The following is a 22,485-nucleotide window of genomic DNA, read 5'->3' as shown; positions in this document are numbered from 1 at the left end:
TTGGTAGCATTTCCAAGATCCTTCATTTCAAATTCTGTCTTAAGTAGAGCTTTAACCATATCAACCCTAGACCTTTCTTGACTTATAATAAGCATGTCATCTACATAAAGTAATAAGTAGATGACATCTTTTATAGAGTCTCCCTTGTAGTATAGACATGTGTCATGGTAGCTTCTGTTGAATCCATGCTTTATCATAAAAGCATCAAACTTTCTGTTCCATTGTCTGGGAGCTTGTTTGAGTCCATACAAGGACTTAACCAACCTGCAGACCATATTTTCCTTTCCCTTGATCTCAAAACCTTTAGGCTGTTCCATATAGATCTCTTCTTCTAGGTCTCCATGTAGAAAAGCTGTAGTGACATCCATTTGATCAATTTCCATGTCAAATTGATTAGCTATAGATAGCATTATCCTTATGGTCTTGTACTTGGCTACTGGTGAGAATATCTCATTGTAGTCAACTCCTTCTTTCTGTGTAAAACCTTTGGCTACTAACCTAGCCTTAAATCTTATAGGTTCACCTTCAATTACCCCTTATTTATGCTTGTAAACCCACTTGCAGGCTATTATTCTTTTCCCTTTAGGCCTTAGAACCATATCCAGGTCTTGTTTTTCTTTAGAGAAACCATTTCTGAATCCATAGCTTTAAACCATTTCTTAGCATTAGGCCCCGTCATAGCTTCTTCATAGGTTTGAGGTTCTGTACTGAGAGATTTCATAGCAGTCATGAAGGCATAGGCTATGTCTTCATTCCAGATATTGAAACTGTACTTAGGATTAGGTTTAGGTGTCCTCTTTTCTCTGTCTCTGGTCAATTTGTCAAATTAATTTTGATTACACATTTTTAATATTTACGGGATTAAATAAGTTGACTCATACTTTGTCATAAATAAGTCTACGAGATGATTTCAATAGCTTATTTTACGATGAAGAAAAAATAATTGTTTGCTAAATTGATAAGGGCTATTAATTTGATAAAGTAATTAGAGTTGAAAAAACGAAAGTAGTAATATTGTAGGGCCCCAAGTTTACCGGAGCTCTTATGTTGTCCGTTGTGGACATAGCTGCTCGAATTTATTTTTGGACATTTTTCCAAATAATCTCATACTAATCGTGTAGGTAAATACTATAAATTCAAGATAATTCTTGTACATTCTTCTAATATGGGATTTAAATAAATAAAAATCCCAATTAATGATTTCATATCTCATTAAAAAAAAAAAATCCAGAATAACTCAATAATTTATTTTCATAATTAACTATATTAAGACAAGTAATTTTATTTTATTATTAATTTATTTATGAATCCTTAAGAAATCCCAAATTAAGATTATTTAGACCCATCCAAAAAAATTATCACCACTCCAACGTTAACGGATGAAAATCAACAATCATAGAAAAATGTAATCCTACAGAAATATAAAACCTATAAAAATAAGGTGACAAAAAGATAAAACTGTATCTATCTATATATCAATCTCCTTATAAAGTTAAACAGCATTAATTTCATTATTAAATATTGATTAATTATGGCGTTATCAACAATTTCAATTTTTTTTTTTTTCCTTCTCAATATTTTCTTCTTCATTTGACCAAAATAACCCTCAACTTTTAGTCTTAAAGTTACACTCTCTAGTCTCTCCCAAGGTCATTTTAGTCAAAATAACAACAACTACTGAATTGGTCTGAATGCAAATATGGACACAATCAAAGTCAAAAAAAATCCATGATTGGATATTACATTCATGCTATTCACACCACCCTCAAAATTAAAAAAATCTCATTAAATACCAAATATCAAGTGAATATAAATATACATACAAAAACAGAGAAGAACCCAAGTCTTAGATATGGAGAATTGGTGGGTTAAATTGTGTTTAGTGTCTTTGCTTATTATGTTTCCAGCCCTTATTCATGGTTGGGGAAATGATGGTCATTATACAGTTTGCCGGATTGCTCAGGTAACTAGTAACTAGTAACTAGTAACTCTTTCTCATTTTTTTTTTCATTTCAATGTAATAATTAATTTGAAAGAAGAAGAAAATAATGAACAGGGTCGGTTGAGCAAAGAAGCTGAAAATGGTGTGAAGGAATTGGTATCAGGAAGTGGAGAGAGTGAATTGGGTTGGTTATGTACATGGGCAGATCATGTTAAGTTTAGGTATCATTGGTCTTCTGCTCTTCATTTTATTGACACTCCTGACTCTCTTTGTTCATACGATTACAACAGTAAGTATATAAATATTACTACTTTACATAACTTATTTTCAGAAAATTTCGAATAATTATTACAATATAAAAAAAAAATATATGGTTGGATAACTTATATATGTTAGATCTGCATATTTGGATAGATTTCGGGTGTGTTTGAGTTTGAATGTCGAGTATTGGGTGGGTATCGGGTGTGGGAATAGGCTTACCGAACCCGCCTGTATATGCATTGGCACTATGTTTAGTAAGAGGTAGGGCCGATTTTGAATTGAAATGGGCTATAGGTAAAAAAAAATTGAGGAAATTACACTCTATACCCTTTTTATATTGTCCTCTTCTATTTTTACCTTCTTTTTAAAAATCTATCATTTTTACCTCTTTTTTAAATATTGTACCAATTTTGCCCATGTCACTTCAAGATACTCTCCATGTGATTCTCTTATGTAAGGGTATTTTGGGTACAATACATATAAAAAGAGGTATGTTTCAAATAAATATAAAATTAGAGGTAAATTTGATTAATTGATGAATAAAAGAGGTATTTTTCAACTTATCCCAAAAAAATTTTGGATCCTAATAATAAAGATAAATGGTATTTTCAAAAAATATTAAAAAATATATACATTTTTTAAAAAGTATTTTTTTTGTATTTGGGCCCTAGCCCTAGCTAAGACCGTAAGAGGGAGAAGTGAGTAGATGGAGAAGAGAGAGATTGAATGAGACAAATAATCTACTTATTTGGCAAGAAACAAAAGATAGTTGGATGGAAAGTAAATTCTTCCAAATCCGCAATTTCACACTCTCACTCTTCAATTATTTGCAATTACAAATAATTTCATAAATAAATACTCTCCATCCTTCTATATTTTATACTTTCTATTCTCCATTTTTCCTAACAAACATAGCCAGTACGAGTACAGTCACCCGAACATGAATGCTACTTAAATTCAAAGATTTTGAACCCATCTATTAGTGTTACCAGATACACCCGAACCATCGCTTTAGTTGTTTTTCAAGAACAGGCTCAGAGGGTATGTTGGGTTCTAGGCCCATATGTGCAACAAGGACTGATCTCGGCTTAAGACAAGTTAGACTTGCGCTTAAGTTCCACTTAAGCTAGAGCCCAAAAGATAATTTTTCTTTTAAAAATTACATATTTTTTTATTAATTTTTAAATATATATATATATATTAAATAGAGTTAATTCACCAAAAATAAAAATTAATAGTGAATAGATTGATTGTTATTATGTTAAGAAATATAAATGAGTTGATGAGATATGTGGTTGTTAATTAGGGGATTGTAAGGATGAAGATGGTAGCAAAGGAAGGTGTGTTGCAGGGGCCATTAACAACTACACTACTCAGCTTCTCACCTACAATCACCACCACTCTCAATCTCAATGTACATTAATTCTATTATTATTATTATTATTATTATTATTATTATTATTATTATTATTACTAACCAAATATTATCATCACCATCCCATTAGATAACCTCACAGAAGCTCTTCTATTCCTTGCTCATTTTATCGGTGATATTCATCAGGTATGACCAAATAACAATAATAATAATAATAATATGTGATCTATAATTAATTGTCATGATTGAGAATAATTGAATAATTTATATGATATGATATTAACTGTTATAAAATTAAACAGTATATTGAGAATAAAACTATATTAATTCCCTTAGTCAGGGAAGAATGGTAAGTAGAAATATTACAATTTTACATCTACCTTAGTTATATATACAGTAGAACCTCTATTCAAGAATACACTTGGGATTAAGGAAATTATATTCTAATTGAGAGGTTATAAATAAATAGAGTTACACTAAAAACAAAAATTAAAATATCAAAAAATATCAATGTAACAATAATAACAATAAATAATTATTAATACTATATTATAATAGAATTGTTTTAAAGTAAATATAATACATATATTACAATTTAGAATAAAATTATTAATTTTATGTAAATAGATTTACAAAATATATGTATATATTTTATAAAGATGTAATTATTATACGAGACTTAGAAAATATATAACTAATTACAATTTAGAGGTTATTCTTATTTATAACTGGCCCAAATTGGGACTTAATTTTTTTATAACAAATTAGAGGTTATTCTTGAATAGAGTATTCTTAAATAGAGGTTCTACTGTATATATATAGTTAATGAACTATTTAACATGATTCACAATTGTTATTAGGTACCTTAAAATCTTTAAGAACCAGAGTCGGGCTGGGCTAAGTTGGGCTAGGCCCATGCTTAAAGTTAACCTAACACAAAGACTTAAAAATATACATATTTTTAACAATTTTTAAAAGTACCATATGTTACACTATGAAATAGTACAAAGGCTTTTTAGTAATTTGTAAAGGGTGTGAAGAAGTATAAATGTGTAATTGTTTAGTTATTATTAGATATGGATTGAGAAAATAAAACTTTTGTTCAATTTAGAGTTTGACACTGACTCAAAGAGCACATTTCGAGATTTGTCCTATTTCGAAGAGGATTATTAACTAACAATTGGTGCTTTCATTGAGAGTCGAATAATTTTTCTTTTTTCAAGCCTGAAAGAAGGCACTTAGGAATAATTAGCTTAAGCACTTTGAAAGTATGGTTTAACATTTCCAATAATATATGTATGTATATATATATATATATGTGTCTTATGCAGCCTTTACATGTGGGTTTTACCTCAGACAGAGGAGCCAATACCATTGATGTTCATTGGTACACAAGGAAACAAAATCTTCACCATGTAATTAATAATAATAATAATATTACTAATTTAACTTCTTATAATTAATTAATACATTGTATTAATTATTATTTTAATTAATTAATTCATTGTATAATATTTTTTAGATTTGGGATGCCAGCATAATTGAGACAGCAGAAGAGAAATACTATGACTCCAATGTAGAAAGCCTAGTTAAAGCCATTGAACATAATATTACGGTATATTTGTAAATAATTAACTAATAATTCTTATATATTTTTTATGATGATCTTAATTATTTTCTACATTCATATAATTAATTACACCTAATTTTATTTTTATGCAAGACTGAATGGGCTGATGAGATTAAGAGCTGGGAAACTTGCAATTTGAATAACACAGCATGCCCAGACATGTAAGTTAATTTTTATATAGGGAAGTTCTGTTTCTAATATTAATAATAATAAAAAAATTTAAAATAATTTTTAAAAATTATTTTTAATAAAATTTCATATAATTTTTTTTATTATATTATATAAATATAATTTATTTTCGTTTAATAGGTCGGTATCTTTTTGTCCTTTAAAGGAATATTTCGGTATACTTCCTATTTGTTTCATTATTGAAGAGAATTTTTAATTTAGTTTTTCACGATCACATACTTTGTAGTTGTTTAGGAGCACTTGTAATTTTTTGAAAAATTCTAAGTAGTTTACAATGTTGAAAATAATATTTACATATTTTATTGCACGCTTGACTATTTTTCTTATACTCTTGGTAACTTTAAATTTTATTTCCAGCACTGTAAATTATTCAAAAAATTTTTAAAAATTTATAAATGGTCTTAAATAGCTACAACTTATTCTATCGTGAAAAAAATTGAAATAAAACTCTTCTAGATACCAAATTGATATGGGATATAGCTAGATAGTTTAAGAAGGTGTATTACAGGAAAAAACTATTAAAATGAGATTTTTAGTGTAAATAAAATTCTTCTTGAATATATTTATATTATTTATATGACCACTTTGACCCCAATTAATTAAAAAAGTGGTTTTTATTTTGGTTTTAAATTATTTGCAGATATGCATCTGAAGGGATCAAGTATGCTTGTGATTGGGCATATAAAGATGCAAAGGAGGGTTCTGTGTTAGAAGGTAATTTAATTAATTAATTCATTTCTAATCATTATTATTTAACCTTTATCATAATGATTAATTAATTAATTAATTAATAATATGATATTAATGTTGGATCTTTCTTTTTTCCAGATGATTATTTCCTGTCTCGATTGCCAATAGTCAACTTAAGGCTAGCAGAAGCTGGAGTACGATTGGCTGCAACTCTCAACCGTATTTTCGGTTAACATCAGATTAATTATTATTATTATTAAGTGTTACATTGCTATGATTTTATATAATATAATTGACATTAGAGTGTTCGTACGGAATTTTATTAATTAAGATGGGATTTGGATAATCTTTTTAATTACTGAATTATTTCACTATTTTTTTAAGTTCATTTCCACATGTCTATATTAACAAAATGTTTTCTTTTCCCCTTAGCTTAATATTTTTTGTTGTTTTCTTTTCTTTCTTTCCCAACATGAATATTAATAAATACATAAAACAAATTAAATAAATAAAATATATTAGAAATATAATATTTAGATTTCTTATAATAAAATTAGAGCAATTGATATATGGTGTTTTATAAAAATTTCAAGTAAAATAAAAAAATATAAAGATTTTGTAAAATATTATAAAGAATAGGCTAATTAAGATTTTTATCCTCCGAATTTTAACATGTACTAAATTATATCCCCTAAACTTTTAAGATCATTAAAAATGTCTTTTGAACTATTGAGATTGTTGGATTCAAATTTTTTTGTCTAATTTTAGTAAAAAAGAGTCTAACATGGATGAAAGTTCAAGGAACATGATTTAGTACATGTAAAAGTTCAAGAGGAATGATTTGGTAGACATCAAAGTCTAATTAAACAACATGGTTTAGTACATAAACAATCACTAAAATATAAAATAGTTAAATTGAATGAATTAGACAAAAATCTTTAAATTTAACAATCTCAATAGTCGAGGAAGAATTTTTAACGGCCAAAAAATTTCAAGACCATAATTTGGTACATGTTAAAGTTTAGGGGGGAAAAAAAAATCATAACTTGCCTAAAGAATATTGTAAAAAAAAACCTAATGGGATGAAAGAGCAGGACGGGTTACCGGTATCACTCCTCTTTTTTTTTTTGGGCGTAAGAGAGATCCAATTTCGCCAACATCCTACCTAAGATGGAGGGTGTCTTGAACTCTAACCGAATATTAGGTTAAATCCCTTTAAAATGAATAACTTCAAAGGTGATTGATCGATTAGTACTAAATATTGTCCTTCATTTAAGCTTTTTCAAATAAGCAAATCAACTAGGATTAAACATAAAACATACAATCCTTATTTTCTCAAACATAAGATATAGGACTATTATTATGTCATATATTATGTCTTCTTCACCACAAGAACAGGACATTTAGCATTGCTTAAGCAATAGTCACTTAAAGAACTTCCCAGCAAAGCCCTGTAAAATAAATTAAATAATTCTAATTTTTAATCACAACCCATGTAATAATTATATAGTAATAATAATATTTCTATGTGAGTTTGACTAACCTCTCAATGATTCCTTTAGACTTTTGACCAAGAACAAGTAAATCAATATTGTGTTCTTCAACAGCTTTACAAATAGCCATTTTAGGATCACCACCCTCTGTAAATGTTTTCACTTTCACCTGTCAAACTCAAATATGTGTTATTAAAACTCAAATCTTTTCCTTTAATTACTCTTTTTAAGTATATATAAATACATAAATATTATTATTATTATTACCCCATGTTTGGCACAGATTCTCTTTGATTTTTCTAAAAGTCCCAATGAAATCTTCATGTTTTGTTGTTGATTCTGGCTAATCAAATCCATAGCTGTTGAAAAAATAAATATAAAATTAAATTATAAGAAAAATGAAGCAATTAATTAGAAGATTATTAATTAAAATAATATATTATATAATAATTAACTGGGTGAAAGATGGAAGTGAAAATGAGCCAAGCCTAATGATGGTAAAACTGCTGTTGTGAGGGACTGAGTTGCAAATATAAAAAGATGATTGTCTTTGAATGACTCTTTGAGATTTTCAAGAACCCAAATCAATGCATCATAACTCAATTCAGACTCATCTATGCCCACCATGATCAACTTCTTCCTCAACTCTTTTCTTTGCTTCCCCATTTCATTAATTGATGACTAAATATGTATATCACATACATATATATATATATACAAGTCTAAGTCCTAATAAAGCCAAAAAAAATTCTTGGTAAATAGGTGTTGTTGACTTGAAACTTTACCTACTCATAAATTGCTGCAAAGAGTACTTAATACTATAGCGACGTGTTATTGGTGTAATTAAGTTTTGAATCATATTTTAATTCAATAATTATTATTGAATATTATTAATTATTGAATAATAGTGGTAATAACAATACATTTATTGGTGTCAAACACTACAAGAAATTTTATATGCTATTGATATAATTAATATTAAGTTCTACAAATTTTGATTTACTAAATAATATAAAAGATTGCTAATCACTCATAATAGGCCATATCAATACTAATATGGTGTTGGAGATGTTACAATAGTTAATATTATAGTATTGTTATTAAGTATTAGTAGTGTTTAACACTTTTTAGACGTATCACCTTATAATTAGTTTGCGATATTTTTTAAAAGTTATACATTAAATTATATGGGAGTCAATATTTAATTACACCAATAATAATGTTAATACATAGGAGAATACTAAGATTTTTTTAGCCTTACTCTTGATAATAATGCTCTTTTTTATAGTAACTTTGTATGTGTATGAACTGTCATGTATTGTATATATTTATAGGAAGTGATGGGTGGGTGGTGTGGTGTGGTAAAATTGATATGTCAACATGATTTAATTTTCTAGGAGAAGTGACTGTTAGGTCATTTAGTACTCATTAATTAGTTAACATTTATATATTATATAATTGTGATGAACAAGTTGCTATACTTAAAAGAAAACGAAAAATTTGGCAGACAAAAATATTATCTTTTCTTTTTTTTTTTGGAGGGGCTGAATAAACAAAAATATTCTTAATTTAGTTATAATCAATAACCCAAATTTTTTTAAAAAAAAAAAAAAAAATAGGTACCTATAATTTCACCTAAAAATATTGGTTAATATGTTATTTTGTAATCTTTCAACTTATGTTATGAGCGTTTTTCTTATGCTGTTCTTGCTGTTGGGAACGTGTCATGATCTTGAGTTGAGATCAAAGGATATCGTGTAGTAAGGAAGTTTGGAGAATGAATTTTTGCTCTCTTCATGACTTCAACCTTGCCATTTTGAGCAAACAAGCTTGGTGGTTTCTGTCTATGCCTGACTCGTTGGTTCTAAGAGTGCATAAGGCTCGGTATTTTAAAATGAGAATTTTCTTTCAGCATAGTTTGGTGACAATTTGAGTTATATTTAGAGAAGTCTCATTGAAGTTCAAGAGTTGGTTCGTAAGGGGCCTAGGAAAGGGATTGGTAATGGGGAGAAGACCATTTTATTTCATGATCCGTGGCTTCCGAATGGTTCAATTTCGAGTCTAACTAGCTTGGATCCTAGATTGGCTAATAGTCTTTTTATGGTGGGTGAAAAAGCTTGTATGTCGAGCTTCTTAAGGATTTGTTTGTTGAGAATGAGTGTAATACTCAATTTATATATAATGGCAATCTATATATTAACTATGTCATTTAAGTATAAATATTATTATTGTGATTATAAATATGAGAACCTTGTTTTAGTAGAAGTTGTATTGATATTTGAAATTTAAGCTATTAGTAAGCTATATTTGAAAAGAAAAAAAAAAAAGTTTGTTTGTTGATATTTTTGTGATTTTAATTGAATAGTTGACTTTGATATATAGTCTTTTCGGTTGGAGTTAAAATAATAGATAAATAAAGGATTTAAAATGATATATATGTATTTATATTTTACTTTTGATGAGGAATAGTGACTTAGTTGGTTTAGTCGAGATATATGAGGGAGGTTATGAGATTTTTTTTTAAATTCGAATTGGGTGATGCCAATTAGATGCAACTAATGATAGATATATATATATATATATATAAGATCATAGTTGTAGTAGTCATATATTATACAGAAATTGTTATCTTTATGTGATATTGGAGTGAGAGAGAAAGTGATCAGAGTAGGAAGGTGATTGTGGTCTGGTCTCTTTGTAAATCGTAGTGCATCTTACGTAAAAGTTTCTACTGAGGTTTGACTAGGGTGTGGCTACAAAGGCTGCTATCATATATTGGATCTGAAAATAAAAATTAGTGCAAACTCTTCCACCCTTCACTATTAAGGTAAGGAATTCTCAATCTCTGCTTTAAAGAAAGCCTATCATTTTATTTAAACTGTCATATCTTCCTGCTCCTATGTCCGTTTTTAGTAATTTAGGTACCGTTTTAAAGATAATTTAATGGGCTACATTTTTCATGAAGAAACGTTTTCCTAATTCTGATTATTTCGATGTCAAAAATTCATGTTTTACACTAACTGTCGAATTACAGTTTTTTTTTTAAATTTCTTTTCGATATTGCCTTAGTAAAAGTGTGATATCTCTCTCTATATCTATTATTTTCCAGCGATTCTTGTACTGTTAGAAAGATAATTCAATAATCCATATTTTCTTTGAAGAAATCTTTCCCTAATTCGGAGTTCTTACCAGTCAAAAGTTAGTATCTTTACTCGGTTATGATATTTCGTTTTAAGTTTTATTTCAGAAAAAGTGTCTTCAGTAAAAATTCAATATCTCTCTCACTTTTGATCCATTTTAAAAGATCTTTATCTCGTTTTAAAGCTTAGAAAAATAGCTACATTTTTTATGAAGAAAGTATTGTCTAGATCGGGGTGTAACTATTTTTAAAACATTTATTTTTAGGCTGTATTCAGAAATCGGCGTGATCCAGAATTTTAAAGAAACTGTTTTGAGAAAACATGCATAACTCCTAGGTTATAGCTCCGATTTTGATGATCTTTATACCGTTAGAAAGGTATTTCAATTAACTAAAAACTTTGTGAACATTAGGACTTCTAATTCAAACGTTTTATGAGTCAAATTTTAGGCTAAACTTGCTGTACAGTAAGAGTAATAAATATATTGAGTTTATCGGTGGACTAAGGGTTTCACTAATTGTTATAGGGCCTAGAAGGTATCGTAGGAGTTAATTACAGCGGAGTTGAGGTAAGGAAAAATAATTATACTTTATACTTGCTTTTTATATGGTTTGAGTATCTAGTATGACTACTTGAATAAATTGTATTGAAACTGTGGAATGTGATAGTTTCGGTGAAATAGTGTTTTATCGATGAATTGTATATGGCTGTTTAATCATGTTCCAGGTACTTGGAAGTGGTTGGAAACCACACATGTATGGTGATGTGGTAAGTGAGGCAGTGTACGTAAGGGTGCCTTTGGTTATTGTTAAGTGCGTTACAGTTAAGAACGTAAGACACTCCAGATTTGTATGGAAGCTGGAGTGTGATTGTGAGTGTGAGTGTGTGGTATTTCAGTATTTGTGTGGCTGCCTCTATTTATACTTGTGATTAGTTTGTTGTATGTTTGATGTATATGTTTGTGCTATAATGTGTGAATGCTGGTACATAGTATTTTGTTTTTCCTTACTGGGCTTTGCAGCTCACCCCTTATTTACCCCTATGTGCAGATAAGTAAGCCTGTAAGCTTTCGGTGACAAGTTGAGTCTGGGCAGCATGGGGTGTATCTCGTGTGATCATGTAACTGCGTGTGGTCTTGGCCATCTTCCGCTGAAAGTTTTTTTTTTAAATTTATTAAACTTATCGAGGATGTTGTCGTTTAAATTTTCTATTACTTTTCCCTAAGTGGTAATACTTTATTTTCAACTGGGTACCCATGTTTTGAAAATTGTTTTTTTTTTAATAAAGGCAACATTAGTATCTTAACGCCAGTTTATTTATGGCATCTTATTTTACATAAGTGAGGGCGTTACAATGAGGCGGCAAGTATTCTTGGTATTCTGCTGTCTCATTCGATTTTGAAGATTACTGGTATTTGGTGTTTAACTCTTCGGGTAAGTATTCAATTAAGAGTGCTTTTAAACTATTATAGGCAAATCGTGATGTAGCATGGATGTGGATATTGTGATGTTTTGGAAGAACTTTTGGCAGTTAAGCCTTCCTTGAAAGGCTAAAAAATTTGTGTGGAGGGCTGTGAATGGGTGCATCCCTACTAGAGTGATGTTGAAGACTAAACATGAGAATGTTTTTTTTGTTGTGTTCAGTTTTTTATGGGACAAGTGAATCAATCAGTTAAAGACTACATCGTTGTTCAGATGGGATTTCGATTCACCTTGAAAACTGCCAACGCCAAGCCCACTCTCAAATATCAAACCAACCTCCAACTTCCTAACTCAAACGAGTAATTGGAAACCCACCCTGAGAAACCTCCAACATCGTTTTCTTCTCTTTTACACTAAAAAATACGCTAAAATTTAAACCTTCCTTAAAAAAAATACTTTTGAAAATAAAGACATAATCACCCACTTTTCAAGCATTAAAACACCTCCAAGTGTCACGATGTCATTCACTACCAAACATCCCCACTGATGGGATCTCTCTTAACGACCCTATACTAGGGTGATTTTACAATGCACCCCCTTAAAAGGGATGTACTGATGCACCCTCTACTTGTTTCGGCATCTAAAAAAATATTTTAGTCTATTTTTTTTTCATATTCATGTACGTTATAGCTATTTAAGATATCTTACAAAATTTTGAGAAATTCGAAATAATTTACAATATAGATTACAATGTTCAAACAGTCTATTTTACACGCGTATAAAATATAATAGTCACGCGTGCAACACACAACTTGAACGTAATTTTCGGCGTGTTAAACTTTTCCAAATTTCTTAAAATTTTGCAAGATGTTTTAAATAAGTATAATTTACATGACCATACAAAATTATTTTAGATACTAAAACCAATAGAAATTATCGATATATCTTTTTAACTGGTCCATTATAAAATTTTCTAAATTTATATATATCCTTCAAACAAAATTATGTATATTAATTTTCTATTAATACTGTTTTTTAAAGTTACGTTTTTGGTATTCCGAATTCGTTTTTTTATTTTGGCTAATTTTAATTTTATCTTAAAATACAATACGATAAAATAAGGCGTGTGAAATGCAACCATGGTATGGCTCCATAATTCAAGTTTTCGGACTATTATACAAAACTACATTTACACATCTCAACTGCTAGCATATATATGATAGCAACCCTATAATTATACTTAATATAATAATTATCAATAATAATAATAATAATAATAATAATAATAATAATAATGTTAATGTAGTTGCGTGCACTCTCACCCAATAGAATACAATTGCTTTTTATTGCTTATCTCACAATATTCTTTTCTAACACGAAACAAACCCTTTTAAACACCAAGCCCTTGTCATCTTATAACATACATATTTTGTTCCCTAACTAAAAATGGAGATTTATAAAATGCAATATTGGTACTTAGTTTGGAATAATAAATTGATATAATTGAATGACATAATTTATAGTGGGGATTGGGAGTCTGTGGGTGATGATTTCTGTGAAGCAGTTTCGGATTTTTTTAGAAATGGTCATATGCATAAAGGAATAAATACTACAAATGTAGTCTTGATTCCTAAGGTCACAAACCCGAAGAGCCCTAGTCAATTTCGACCTATTTCTCTTTGCAACGTTATCTATAAAGTCATATCCAAATTAGTTGCGAATAGAATCAAACCTATTCTGCCTTCTATAATCTGCCCTACTCAAGCTGCTTTTGTTCCTGGTAGAAATATCCAAGATAATAATGTAATTGTCCAGGAGATCATCCATTCCTTCAAAAGAAAGAAAGGTAGGGAAGGATACTTTGCAATTAAAATTGATCTGGTTAAAGCTTATGACAGGCTGAGTTGGAGATTCATTGACCACGCTATGGAGTGCGTTGGCTTCCCTCTGAAGCTGCGTTCTTGGATTTCGCAATGTATTACCACCTCCACTCTTAACATTTGCTTGAATGGGGGCCGAGTTGGCCAGATTTTGCCATCGTGTGGCCTCCGTCAGGGCGACCCCCTATCCCCTTACCTGTTTATCTGTGCTGCAGAGGTTCTCTCGAGACTTCTGGAAGAAGCTCTTGGGCAGGGTAACATACATGGTATTAAACTAAGTAGGGGAGGTCCAATTATTACCCATCTGTTCTTTGCAGATGACCTTATCCTGGTGGGTGGGGCTAATTTAAATGAAGCAAATTGTGTCTGGAATTGTTTGGAGAGGTTTTGCTCTTGGTCTGGCCAGAAAGTGAATAAACTCAAAACGTCAATTTTCTTCAGTAAAAATACTCCTGATGGTTTGAGGAGAGGGATAAAAGAAGGGTTGGGGATTAATTCACCGGAAGGTGCTATAAACTACTTGGGGTTGCCTCTTTTCAGGTCTCGACAGAAGGATGCTGACTTTAACTTTATTCTGGACAATCTCACTTCTAAATTGCAGGGTTGGAAGGCTAAGACTCTGTCGAAGGCCGGTCGTGCTACCCTAATTAAGTCTGTGGGTTTATCGATGCCTTTATATGCCATGCAAACAACAAGACTATCTGGTCGAATGGTGTCGAGGATTGATGGGTTAGTCCGAGATTTCTGGTGGGGTTTTGAAAGAGGAAATCATGGTCTCCATCTAAAGGCTTGGGATAAACTTTGCCTTCCTAAGTCTTTGGGTGGTTTAGGTTTTCGGAAAACGAAGGAGATGAATCTGGCGTTCCTTGCCAAGTGGGGTTGGAATCTATTAAATAGATCTCAATCCTTATGCTGCAAAATTTTAGAAGCCAAGTACCTTAAGGGGAAGGACTTTCTCAGATGTAGCTACAAAGACTCGGATTCTTGGTTCTGGAAAAATGTTGTGAAAGCAAAATCTATTTTAGTAAAAGGGGCTTGTAAATCTGTGACTAATGGAAGGTCGACTAATATTTGGAGGGATCCTTGGATTCCTCATCTTAAAGGTTTTATCCCAAAACCAAGAAGCGGGATCTTAACCAATGATAACTGTGTGGATGACCTTTTGATCGCTAATGGAGATTGGGACATCCAAAAACTAGCTGGACTTTTTGATAAGGAAACGGTTCGTAATCATCAAAGGCGGTAAACCTTCGGGCCTGGGGAATGATAGATGGATTTGGACTTTGGAGAAAAAAGGACAATTTACTTGCAAATCGGCTTATCTGTCCCAAGCTTTGGAGAGAGCTCAGCATTGTGCGGTTGCTCCGGCGCTATGGAACAAGCTATGGAATAGCAAACTTTTGGAGAGGCATAAGATCCTTTGGTGGTGCATTCTCTCTAATGCGCTTCCTATGAGAGCTGTGCTTGGAAGAAGATTCCACATTGAGGATACCAATTGCCCTTTGTATGCGGCAGGGAGGAATCAATGGAACATCTTTTCTTGTCATTTGATGTGGCAATGCCTTTTTGGCGTTCCTCTCCATGGGGCATATATCCTATTTGTAATGCCGGGATTCGAGTTTCGGGATCGGGGTCAAATTCATCCTAATCTTAATAATAGGGGGATTCGAGTGGAGGAAGTGTTTTTGTATGCCTCGTTGTTGTTGAAACTATCTGGAGAATTCGTAATGAGCTTATTCATGACAACATTCGCCCGAATATTTTGAAATGTATTTGACTCGATTAGTTCTTCTTATGCGAACTTCAGCGAGGTTGTCTTGCCTTCCCCAACCCCTTCTTTGAGGGATTTGGAGGCCTCCTCCTCTGGGGTGGATAAAATTAAATTGTGATGTCAGGGTAGGCTTGGAAAGTATGTGCATAGCAGGTAGCGTAAACCATCATGGGACTGTGGTTCAGATTCACACGACTCAGTTAGATTTTGTGGATGTTTTATGTGGAGAAGCAGCGGCTTGTTGTTCAGCTGTCTCTTTGGCTCTGGAGCAAGGCTTCAAATATGTTTTGGTGGAGAGTGACTCGAGAATAGTCATCAATGCTCTCAATGGGACGGAGTCCCATTGGGCGATTGAGAACTATGTCTCCTTTTGCTCTAGATCCTCTCCCTATTTTAATTGTTGTAATTTTGTTTTTGCTAGTAGAACTTGTAATTTTACTGCCCATAATGTGGCGAATTGGGCTTTTACTCACAAGTTGTACGGTGCTATTCCGATTGACTCGGTTCCGGTGGAACTATTCTGTAATGACCGAGAGGTCTAGTTTGTTTATTTAATGACACGAAAACGCTTATTTTCAAAAAAAAAAAAAAAAAAAAAAAAAAAAAAGAAACAAATCAATGGTTTTGGTTATAGCATGGTCTCTATAATCTCTATAATTGCCTAAGAAAAAAAAATAATAAGTTTTGCAATATCTAGTAATTAATTTTATGCAGTATCTAGTAATTAATTTTATTTTATTTTATTTTTACATTGATTATTATTAATATTTCTAACACATATCATACTAAAATAAACATATATAATGTAGAGTCATTTTACAGTACATTCTTTAAAATAGATGTACTGATATACTTTCTATTTATTTTAATATTTAAAAAAAATAGTTTAATTTTATTTATATTCGTATATGTTATATAAGGATGACAATTATATTCGCAAGCATCTACTCCTGATGAGGCAAGTACGGAGGTTAATTTTCGGGGGCAGGGGTGGGAGCGTTATAGTTATTTAACAATTCTACCCGCAAGCATCCGTCCCTAATGAGGCAAGTACGGGATCAATTTTCGGGGGCAAGAGTGGAAGCGTTATAGTTATTTAAAATACATTACAAAATTTTGACAAATTTAAAATAATTTATAATGTAGAAAGTATTGTTCAAATAGTCTATTTTACATTCATATAAAATAAAATAGTTATATGTGCAACACAATATTTGAATCTTATTTTCCACGTAATAAATTTTTTCGAATTTTTTTAAAATTTTGCAGAATATCTTAAATAATTATAACGTATATGACTATGAGAACAAATTTAATTAAAAACTTATTTTAGATATCAAAATAGATAGAAATATATCGATGCATCCCTTTTAAGAATATCCATCATACAATATAATGTACATTTAACTTAAGATTATTAAATTTACATATATCTAAACATATACTCTTGTTTGTTCTCTTTAGTTTTTACATTGCATCTTAACTCACAATCATTATAGTAGTTAATTTATTAGGTACTATTAAAATGTAATGAGAGTGGATAAGCTAAGTAGTATTTCTAATTTGTTAAGGGATTAACTTATAAATATTGAAAACTAATCACCTATTACCCAAGAAACAAAAGATCCCCATCAAGATAAGATAAAACACTAGTCTTATATATTCTTGAAATATCATTATCCCAAAGACTATCTCTAACAAAATGAATTAATTAAGCTATAATTCTATTATTTCTTCTCATTGAATCATATATAGTCTCATAGAATAAGATTTCATGCCATTTTTTCAAACAAATAAATAAATAAATGAATTGGTGAAATGAGATTTTTCCATAAAATTTGCTTTATTATATAGTAAAGTAATTGGTAACTAAAAATAGAGTTTGTAAAAACAAAATGGACTCATAACAGAGAATTGAGTAAAACAAACACAACACAACACAACCAAAATATATTTACAGGGTAGTAATTTATTGATCTAATTATTTGATTTATCAGAATACTCAATGTCTTACATATTAAAAATCATGTTCATCAAAATATGCAACCTGATTAATTAATCTTTTTTCTTCACAACCAAAACAGGGCACTTAGCATGGTTCACACAGTAACTGCTCACACTTCCTAGTAAAGCTCTGATCCAAACAAAAACACAATTATTAGTTAAGATCACTTTAATCAAAATGCAAAGACATTTGAAATAGAAAAAGTAATATTACTACAAAATTTCAGACATAATAACAGTCTTAAGGTATATAAAGCTTAAGATAAAATTAAATTTTGGAGTCTTTATATAAATAGTTTAATAATTATTAAAAACAATAATTCTAATACTTTAATGCAATAGTAAAACTTTTTATAAGATTTTTATAGTTCACACATTTAGTATTTCTGAAAAGCAAAATTAAAAGATAAAAGCTGGGAATTGATTCTTGACCTTTACTTTAAAACGACACTCTTTACTACTATGTCAGATATTATTTTGATATATTGCTCTATTATTTAATATTTTATCTATACTAATTTTTTTTTTACAATTCCAAGACTTGAGTATTCGGGGACTCAAAGCGCATGCCTTGTTTGCCTCACCTCAGGTCCGCCTACTGATAAGCTAAGTAGTAAGTACTGACCAAGTTCAAGTCCAAATTAACAAGCATATTTTATCAGCTAATCTACTCTTATACCACCCCATATTTTCTAGCAATAAAACCAAATGGCATCTTAATTAAAACATTGCCTTTGCCTAATGACCAATATTATGAACAAAAAACATAGTTTTAGATTACCAAATGTAATTGGGACAAACCTTTGTATGGTTCCACGACCATGGCTTCCAATAACCAATAATTGGATATTGAACTTGTCCACAGCTTCACATATTTTTTCTTTTGGATCACCAACTTCTGTTAATGTCTCTGCCTCAATCTGTAATAGATCAAACCAAACCAAAATTATCTTAGTTGGATTCTTTGATCTTTATTCTTACCATTTAATAAACCAGTATCTCACTCATGTCATTTGCTTAAAATACTTAATAAGAAAATGCATAATCCATTATCTTTTTTTAGTATTCCAAATTAAAGAACATTCTATTTTGAAGTTAACCAAATCAAAAGAAAAAAAAAACTTCAAAATAAAAAGGCTAGTAAGGACTGCAAATACATTCAAAATATCAACATTATATATTGTTTAAATTCTCACTTGTCCATATATTTCCTTGTCATTCATGTTGATCATGTTTGCTAATCCATAATAAAAAGTAAGGAAATTACAAAGACAAAAAGAAAGGGATTATTTCACAAATACATAAAAAAAACAAAAAAAATTACAAAAATATAATTTTACAGAATTTTAAATATTTTTACGATTTTTTGATTTTATTTACAGAAAATACGATCTTTTTATGTTATATTTTTTTTAATTTGTTGTTAATTTTTTGTTATCTGTATGTTATTTTTTTTATGTTGTTTTGATGTTATTTTATGTAGTTTTTTTGTTGTTTTCGTGTTATTTGTGTGAAAAACCGTAAAAATGTAAAAAAAATCTTTAAACATAAAAATGTAATTTTTTTAACAAAAAAAATAGTGCATTATGTAATTATCCTGAAAAGAAAAAAGAAAAATTTGGGCTGAACATTTAGGCCGAGTTTGACCTGGACATGACAAACCCGACATGGTTAACCCGATTATTAAAGATAAACCATATAGAACGGGTGGGTCGGATTGAGTCCGGTCATTATAAATAAGGGTAAGTTGAAAAATACCCCCTTTATTAATCAATTAATCAAATTTACCTCTAATTTTATATTTATTTGAAACATACCTCTTTTTATATGTATTGTACCCAAAATACCCTGACATAAGAGAGTTACATGGAGAGTATCTTGAAGTGACAGGGGCAAAATTGGTACAATGTTTATAAAAAGAGGTAAAAATGATAGACTTTAAAAAAGAGGGTAAAAATAAAAAGGAAAATATAAAAAGGATATAGAGTGTAATTTCCTCTATATGGCATTGGCGAGTTGACCAAGTTTCGGGTGACATATTTACATGAGACCAGGTTCGGGTTCACGAGTTTTGGGTATTTGGTTCACACAGGTTCAGGTGAATTTTTTAACAAGTGAGCGGGTTTGGGCAGGTTCACCGAGTTTCGGGTGACTTGTTTACATGTAATCGGGTTTGCGTTCACGAGTTTCGGGTTTCGGGTTCGGTGATTTTTTTTTTACATGTGACGGGTTTGGGTTAACATAAATAAATGACTGATCCTTCCTTTTCTTTTTCTTCCACACCATTAAAAATTCAGAATTATCAGAATCAAACAATGAAAATCAAGAACTTATATTGTCATAATTTAGTAAAAGAGAAGCAAATTCACCTGATGTTTAGAGCAAATTTCTGTAGCTTTCTCCAAAAGAGCTACAGCAACTTTCTTGTTCCTCTCTTGGATCGAAACTACTAACTCAGGAGCTACAAACATTCAATCAATATTCAAGATCTCATCAATCATATTATTAACATAAAATTAAATCTGTATCAGTATCATCATAAACACAGAGAGAAAGAGAGGTACGAGCAGAGCCGTAAGATGAAGCGAAGATGTAACCGAGATCGACGGTGGATTGAACGGTGAAGATTACGAGTTTGGAATCGAGAATGGTGTGGTGGAGATTATCGAGTGCCCATTGAAGTGCGTAGTGGCTGCAATCGCTCTCGTCAATTGCTACCATCACTTTCTTCTTCTCCATTTCTGCAATTTAATCAATCTTTTCTCTCTCTCTCTCTAAAAATTAAAATAAAATAACACAATTGTGTTTATATGCTATGCTTTATATAAATACTACATAATTTTTGTTACGAGGAATAACCCTTATATTATTTTTTTAATTTTTTTTTTTCAAATTTACGGTTTGAAATGTAAAACTGCAAAAAAAATTGTTTTAAAGTGTAAAAATAAAAAAGTCTTTTTTTTATTTAATTATTAATAATAAATATTAAAAAAAGTTAAATATTTATATTATAGTTTATAGGATGATTTTGCGTTTCAAAGACATGATAGATTTTTCATTTGTTTTGGCATTTAGAATAATAATTTAGTATAATTTATTTTTATTTTTGTGTACATTATAGTCATTTTTTTTTATAATTTTAAATTTTTTTAAATAATTTACAATATAAAAATTAGTGTTTAAATAGTTTATTTCACATAATTATAAAATAAAATAATTATATGTGTAATATATAATTTGAACACTATTTTAATGCATGTTTACTTAAAGGGAATGAGAATGAATAGTTTGGTATTGATTCCCATACAATTGTTTACTAATTGTTTACTAAATTTTGGAAAGGAAAAACTGGGACCCACACAAATTAGGGAGAAAAAAAGGAAAGGTTCACCCCATTTTTATAGGGAATGCCTTTGTCTTTCCTTATTTAATTTATTTTAATTTTAATTTTATTAATTAAAAATGAAAAAGACAAATATAACCCTTAAAAATCTATAAACAGAAAATAATTACATATTCTAATAATAGCAATTTTGTCAAACTAAAGCATTCCGATTACCTTTTCTAGTTATGTAAACAAAATAATATGATTTTGGTTTTCCTTACGGACAGTTTAGTAAACATCATAATAAAATATTGTTTCCGATTATTTTCTATTTTAAATCGATACATTTCTCCCATTATTCTGATTCCAATTCCAGTTTAGTAAACACGCTTATGGCGTGTTTATTTTATTTTATTTTTTTTGAATTTTTCAAAATTTTATAAGAAGTTTTAAATAAAAACGTATCGGTACACTTATTTTAAAAGACATTGTAGAAATTTATTATATTATATTATACTAAGAGTATTGTTATTGAGCATCAGTAGTGTCCAATACTTTTTATACTCTATAATTAAATAACGATATTTTTTAAAAATTATTTTTTAAAATTATATGTAACCTACTAATTAATTACACTAATAGAATATGATATTAAGAATAGTACTACAATTTTATAATTCTTTTCATCAATAGAAAAAAGGTTTTTTTCTCACAAAAAATTTCTACCAGTCTTAACTGCCAATTTTGTGGATAGGTACAAAAGACTCAGAATCACGTGTAGCATGAACCACCGTTGTCTCTCGTTGACTGTATGATAAAACCATTGGCTGCCGCAGTTTCACGACACGTGGCAAACTTGCACGGCGTTTTCTAGTTCTTCAAAAGAGTTCACTTACACTTGAAATTTTATCCTTTCTCTCTTTTCTTTTTTGAAAATTCTTCAAACTTATTTTGATGCCTCAAAATAATGCTCATAAAAAATAGCGTAATTGATCAAGATGGACAAATGGTATCCATACAATTTTACAGTTTAACTTAGTGGAAACTTCACTCCCATTCAAATCCAAAACTAATATGAATAGTTTGAATGTAGTAGTTTTTTACAATCATCAATACTCACCTAAATGCAGAAAGCATAGAAAAACTAATATGATTTGTTTGAAGACAAACTAAGGCAATCGGTCTCAAGCACAAACGAACTCCACCATTGCATTTTGATCAAGCTAAGAGCTTCTCGGATCTCGATGGCCTCAGGCACTACTGGATCAATAGCACCTTCCTGAAAGCAGGCATGAGCCACCACAAGACGCCCATAACGGTCCGTTACAACCCAGCCAAACCTTTCTTGCCCTTGAGCTTCAAAC

General features: G+C 30.1%; 3 protein-coding genes and 1 long non-coding RNA gene across 5 annotated transcripts; 2 read left to right on the top strand and 2 right to left on the bottom strand.

The window, feature by feature from the left end:
* The first annotated feature begins 1,760 nt into the window (after positions 1-1,760).
* Positions 1,761-6,430, top strand: LOC115714722 (endonuclease 2). Its single transcript, XM_030643480.2, has 9 exons — positions 1,761-1,963; positions 2,057-2,231; positions 3,510-3,617; positions 3,709-3,764; positions 4,910-4,993; positions 5,101-5,193; positions 5,302-5,369; positions 6,038-6,111; positions 6,226-6,430. The coding sequence occupies exons 1-9, from the start codon at positions 1,853-1,855 to the stop codon at positions 6,318-6,320; spliced, it is 864 nt and encodes a 287-aa protein (XP_030499340.2). The 5' UTR covers positions 1,761-1,852; the 3' UTR covers positions 6,321-6,430.
* A 497-nt stretch (positions 6,431-6,927) lies between these two features.
* LOC115714307 (universal stress protein A-like protein) lies at positions 6,928-8,265 on the bottom strand. 2 transcript variants are annotated; one of them, XM_030642957.2, is made up of 4 exons: positions 8,036-8,265; positions 7,848-7,939; positions 7,631-7,749; positions 6,928-7,538 (listed from the first exon to the last, which is right to left on the bottom strand). In XM_030642957.2, exons 1-4 carry the CDS (start codon positions 8,244-8,246, stop codon positions 7,460-7,462), a joined length of 501 nt encoding a protein of 166 aa, XP_030498817.2. In that variant the 5' UTR covers positions 8,247-8,265; the 3' UTR covers positions 6,928-7,459. The 2 variants fall into 2 exon arrangements, with proteins under 2 accessions (XP_030498817.2, XP_030498818.2); XM_030642958.2 differs by having other exon boundaries at positions 7,631-7,727.
* Positions 8,266-10,053: 1,788 nt separating this feature from the next.
* On the top strand, positions 10,054-12,017 carry LOC133036616 (uncharacterized). Its single transcript, XR_009687188.1, has 3 exons — positions 10,054-10,407; positions 11,247-11,288; positions 11,770-12,017. It is a non-coding gene; the product is annotated as an uncharacterized LOC133036616 (long non-coding RNA).
* Positions 12,018-17,616: 5,599 nt separating this feature from the next.
* LOC115714970 (universal stress protein A-like protein) lies at positions 17,617-20,714 on the bottom strand. Its single transcript, XM_030643737.2, has 4 exons — positions 20,361-20,714; positions 20,166-20,257; positions 18,598-18,716; positions 17,617-17,926 (listed from the first exon to the last, which is right to left on the bottom strand). The coding sequence occupies exons 1-4, from the start codon at positions 20,533-20,535 to the stop codon at positions 17,848-17,850; spliced, it is 465 nt and encodes a 154-aa protein (XP_030499597.2). The 5' UTR covers positions 20,536-20,714; the 3' UTR covers positions 17,617-17,847.
* Positions 20,715-22,485: the final 1,771 nt, after the last annotated feature.

Source organism: Cannabis sativa, chromosome 4 (genome assembly GCF_029168945.1).
Source record: "Cannabis sativa cultivar Pink pepper isolate KNU-18-1 chromosome 4, ASM2916894v1, whole genome shotgun sequence".
Classification (NCBI taxonomy): Eukaryota; Viridiplantae; Streptophyta; class Magnoliopsida; order Rosales; family Cannabaceae; genus Cannabis; species Cannabis sativa.
This window is presented reverse-complemented; position numbering and strand designations above follow the sequence as displayed.

What these genes read in the sequence shown, in the direction of transcription:
- LOC115714722 (XM_030643480.2), top strand. Translation starts at nt 1,853, where the DNA reads ATGGAGAATTGGTGGGTTAAATTGTGTTTAGTGTCTTTGCTTATTATG. An exon ending in CAGTTTGCCGGATTGCTCAG is followed by an intron (nt 1,964 to 2,056) that starts GTAACTAGTAAC and finishes AATAATGAACAG; the next exon opens with GGTCGGTTGAGCAAAGAAGC. An exon ending in AACACAGCATGCCCAGACAT is followed by an intron (nt 5,370 to 6,037) that starts GTAAGTTAATTT and finishes AATTATTTGCAG; the next exon opens with ATATGCATCTGAAGGGATCA.
- LOC115714307 (XM_030642957.2), bottom strand. Translation starts at nt 8,246, where the DNA reads ATGGGGAAGCAAAGAAAAGAGTTGAGGAAGAAGTTGATCATGGTGGGC. An exon ending in GAATCTGTGCCAAACATGGG is followed by an intron (nt 7,750 to 7,847) that starts GTAATAATAATA and finishes TGAGTTTGACAG; the next exon opens with GTGAAAGTGAAAACATTTAC. An exon ending in TCTAAAGGAATCATTGAGAG is followed by an intron (nt 7,539 to 7,630) that starts GTTAGTCAAACT and finishes TTTATTTTACAG; the next exon opens with GGCTTTGCTGGGAAGTTCTT.
- LOC115714970 (XM_030643737.2), bottom strand. Translation starts at nt 20,535, where the DNA reads ATGGAGAAGAAGAAAGTGATGGTAGCAATTGACGAGAGCGATTGCAGC. An exon ending in AAATTTGCTCTAAACATCAG is followed by an intron (nt 18,717 to 20,165) that starts GTGAATTTGCTT and finishes GATCTATTACAG; the next exon opens with ATTGAGGCAGAGACATTAAC. An exon ending in GGTCGTGGAACCATACAAAG is followed by an intron (nt 17,927 to 18,597) that starts GTTTGTCCCAAT and finishes TGTTTGGATCAG; the next exon opens with AGCTTTACTAGGAAGTGTGA.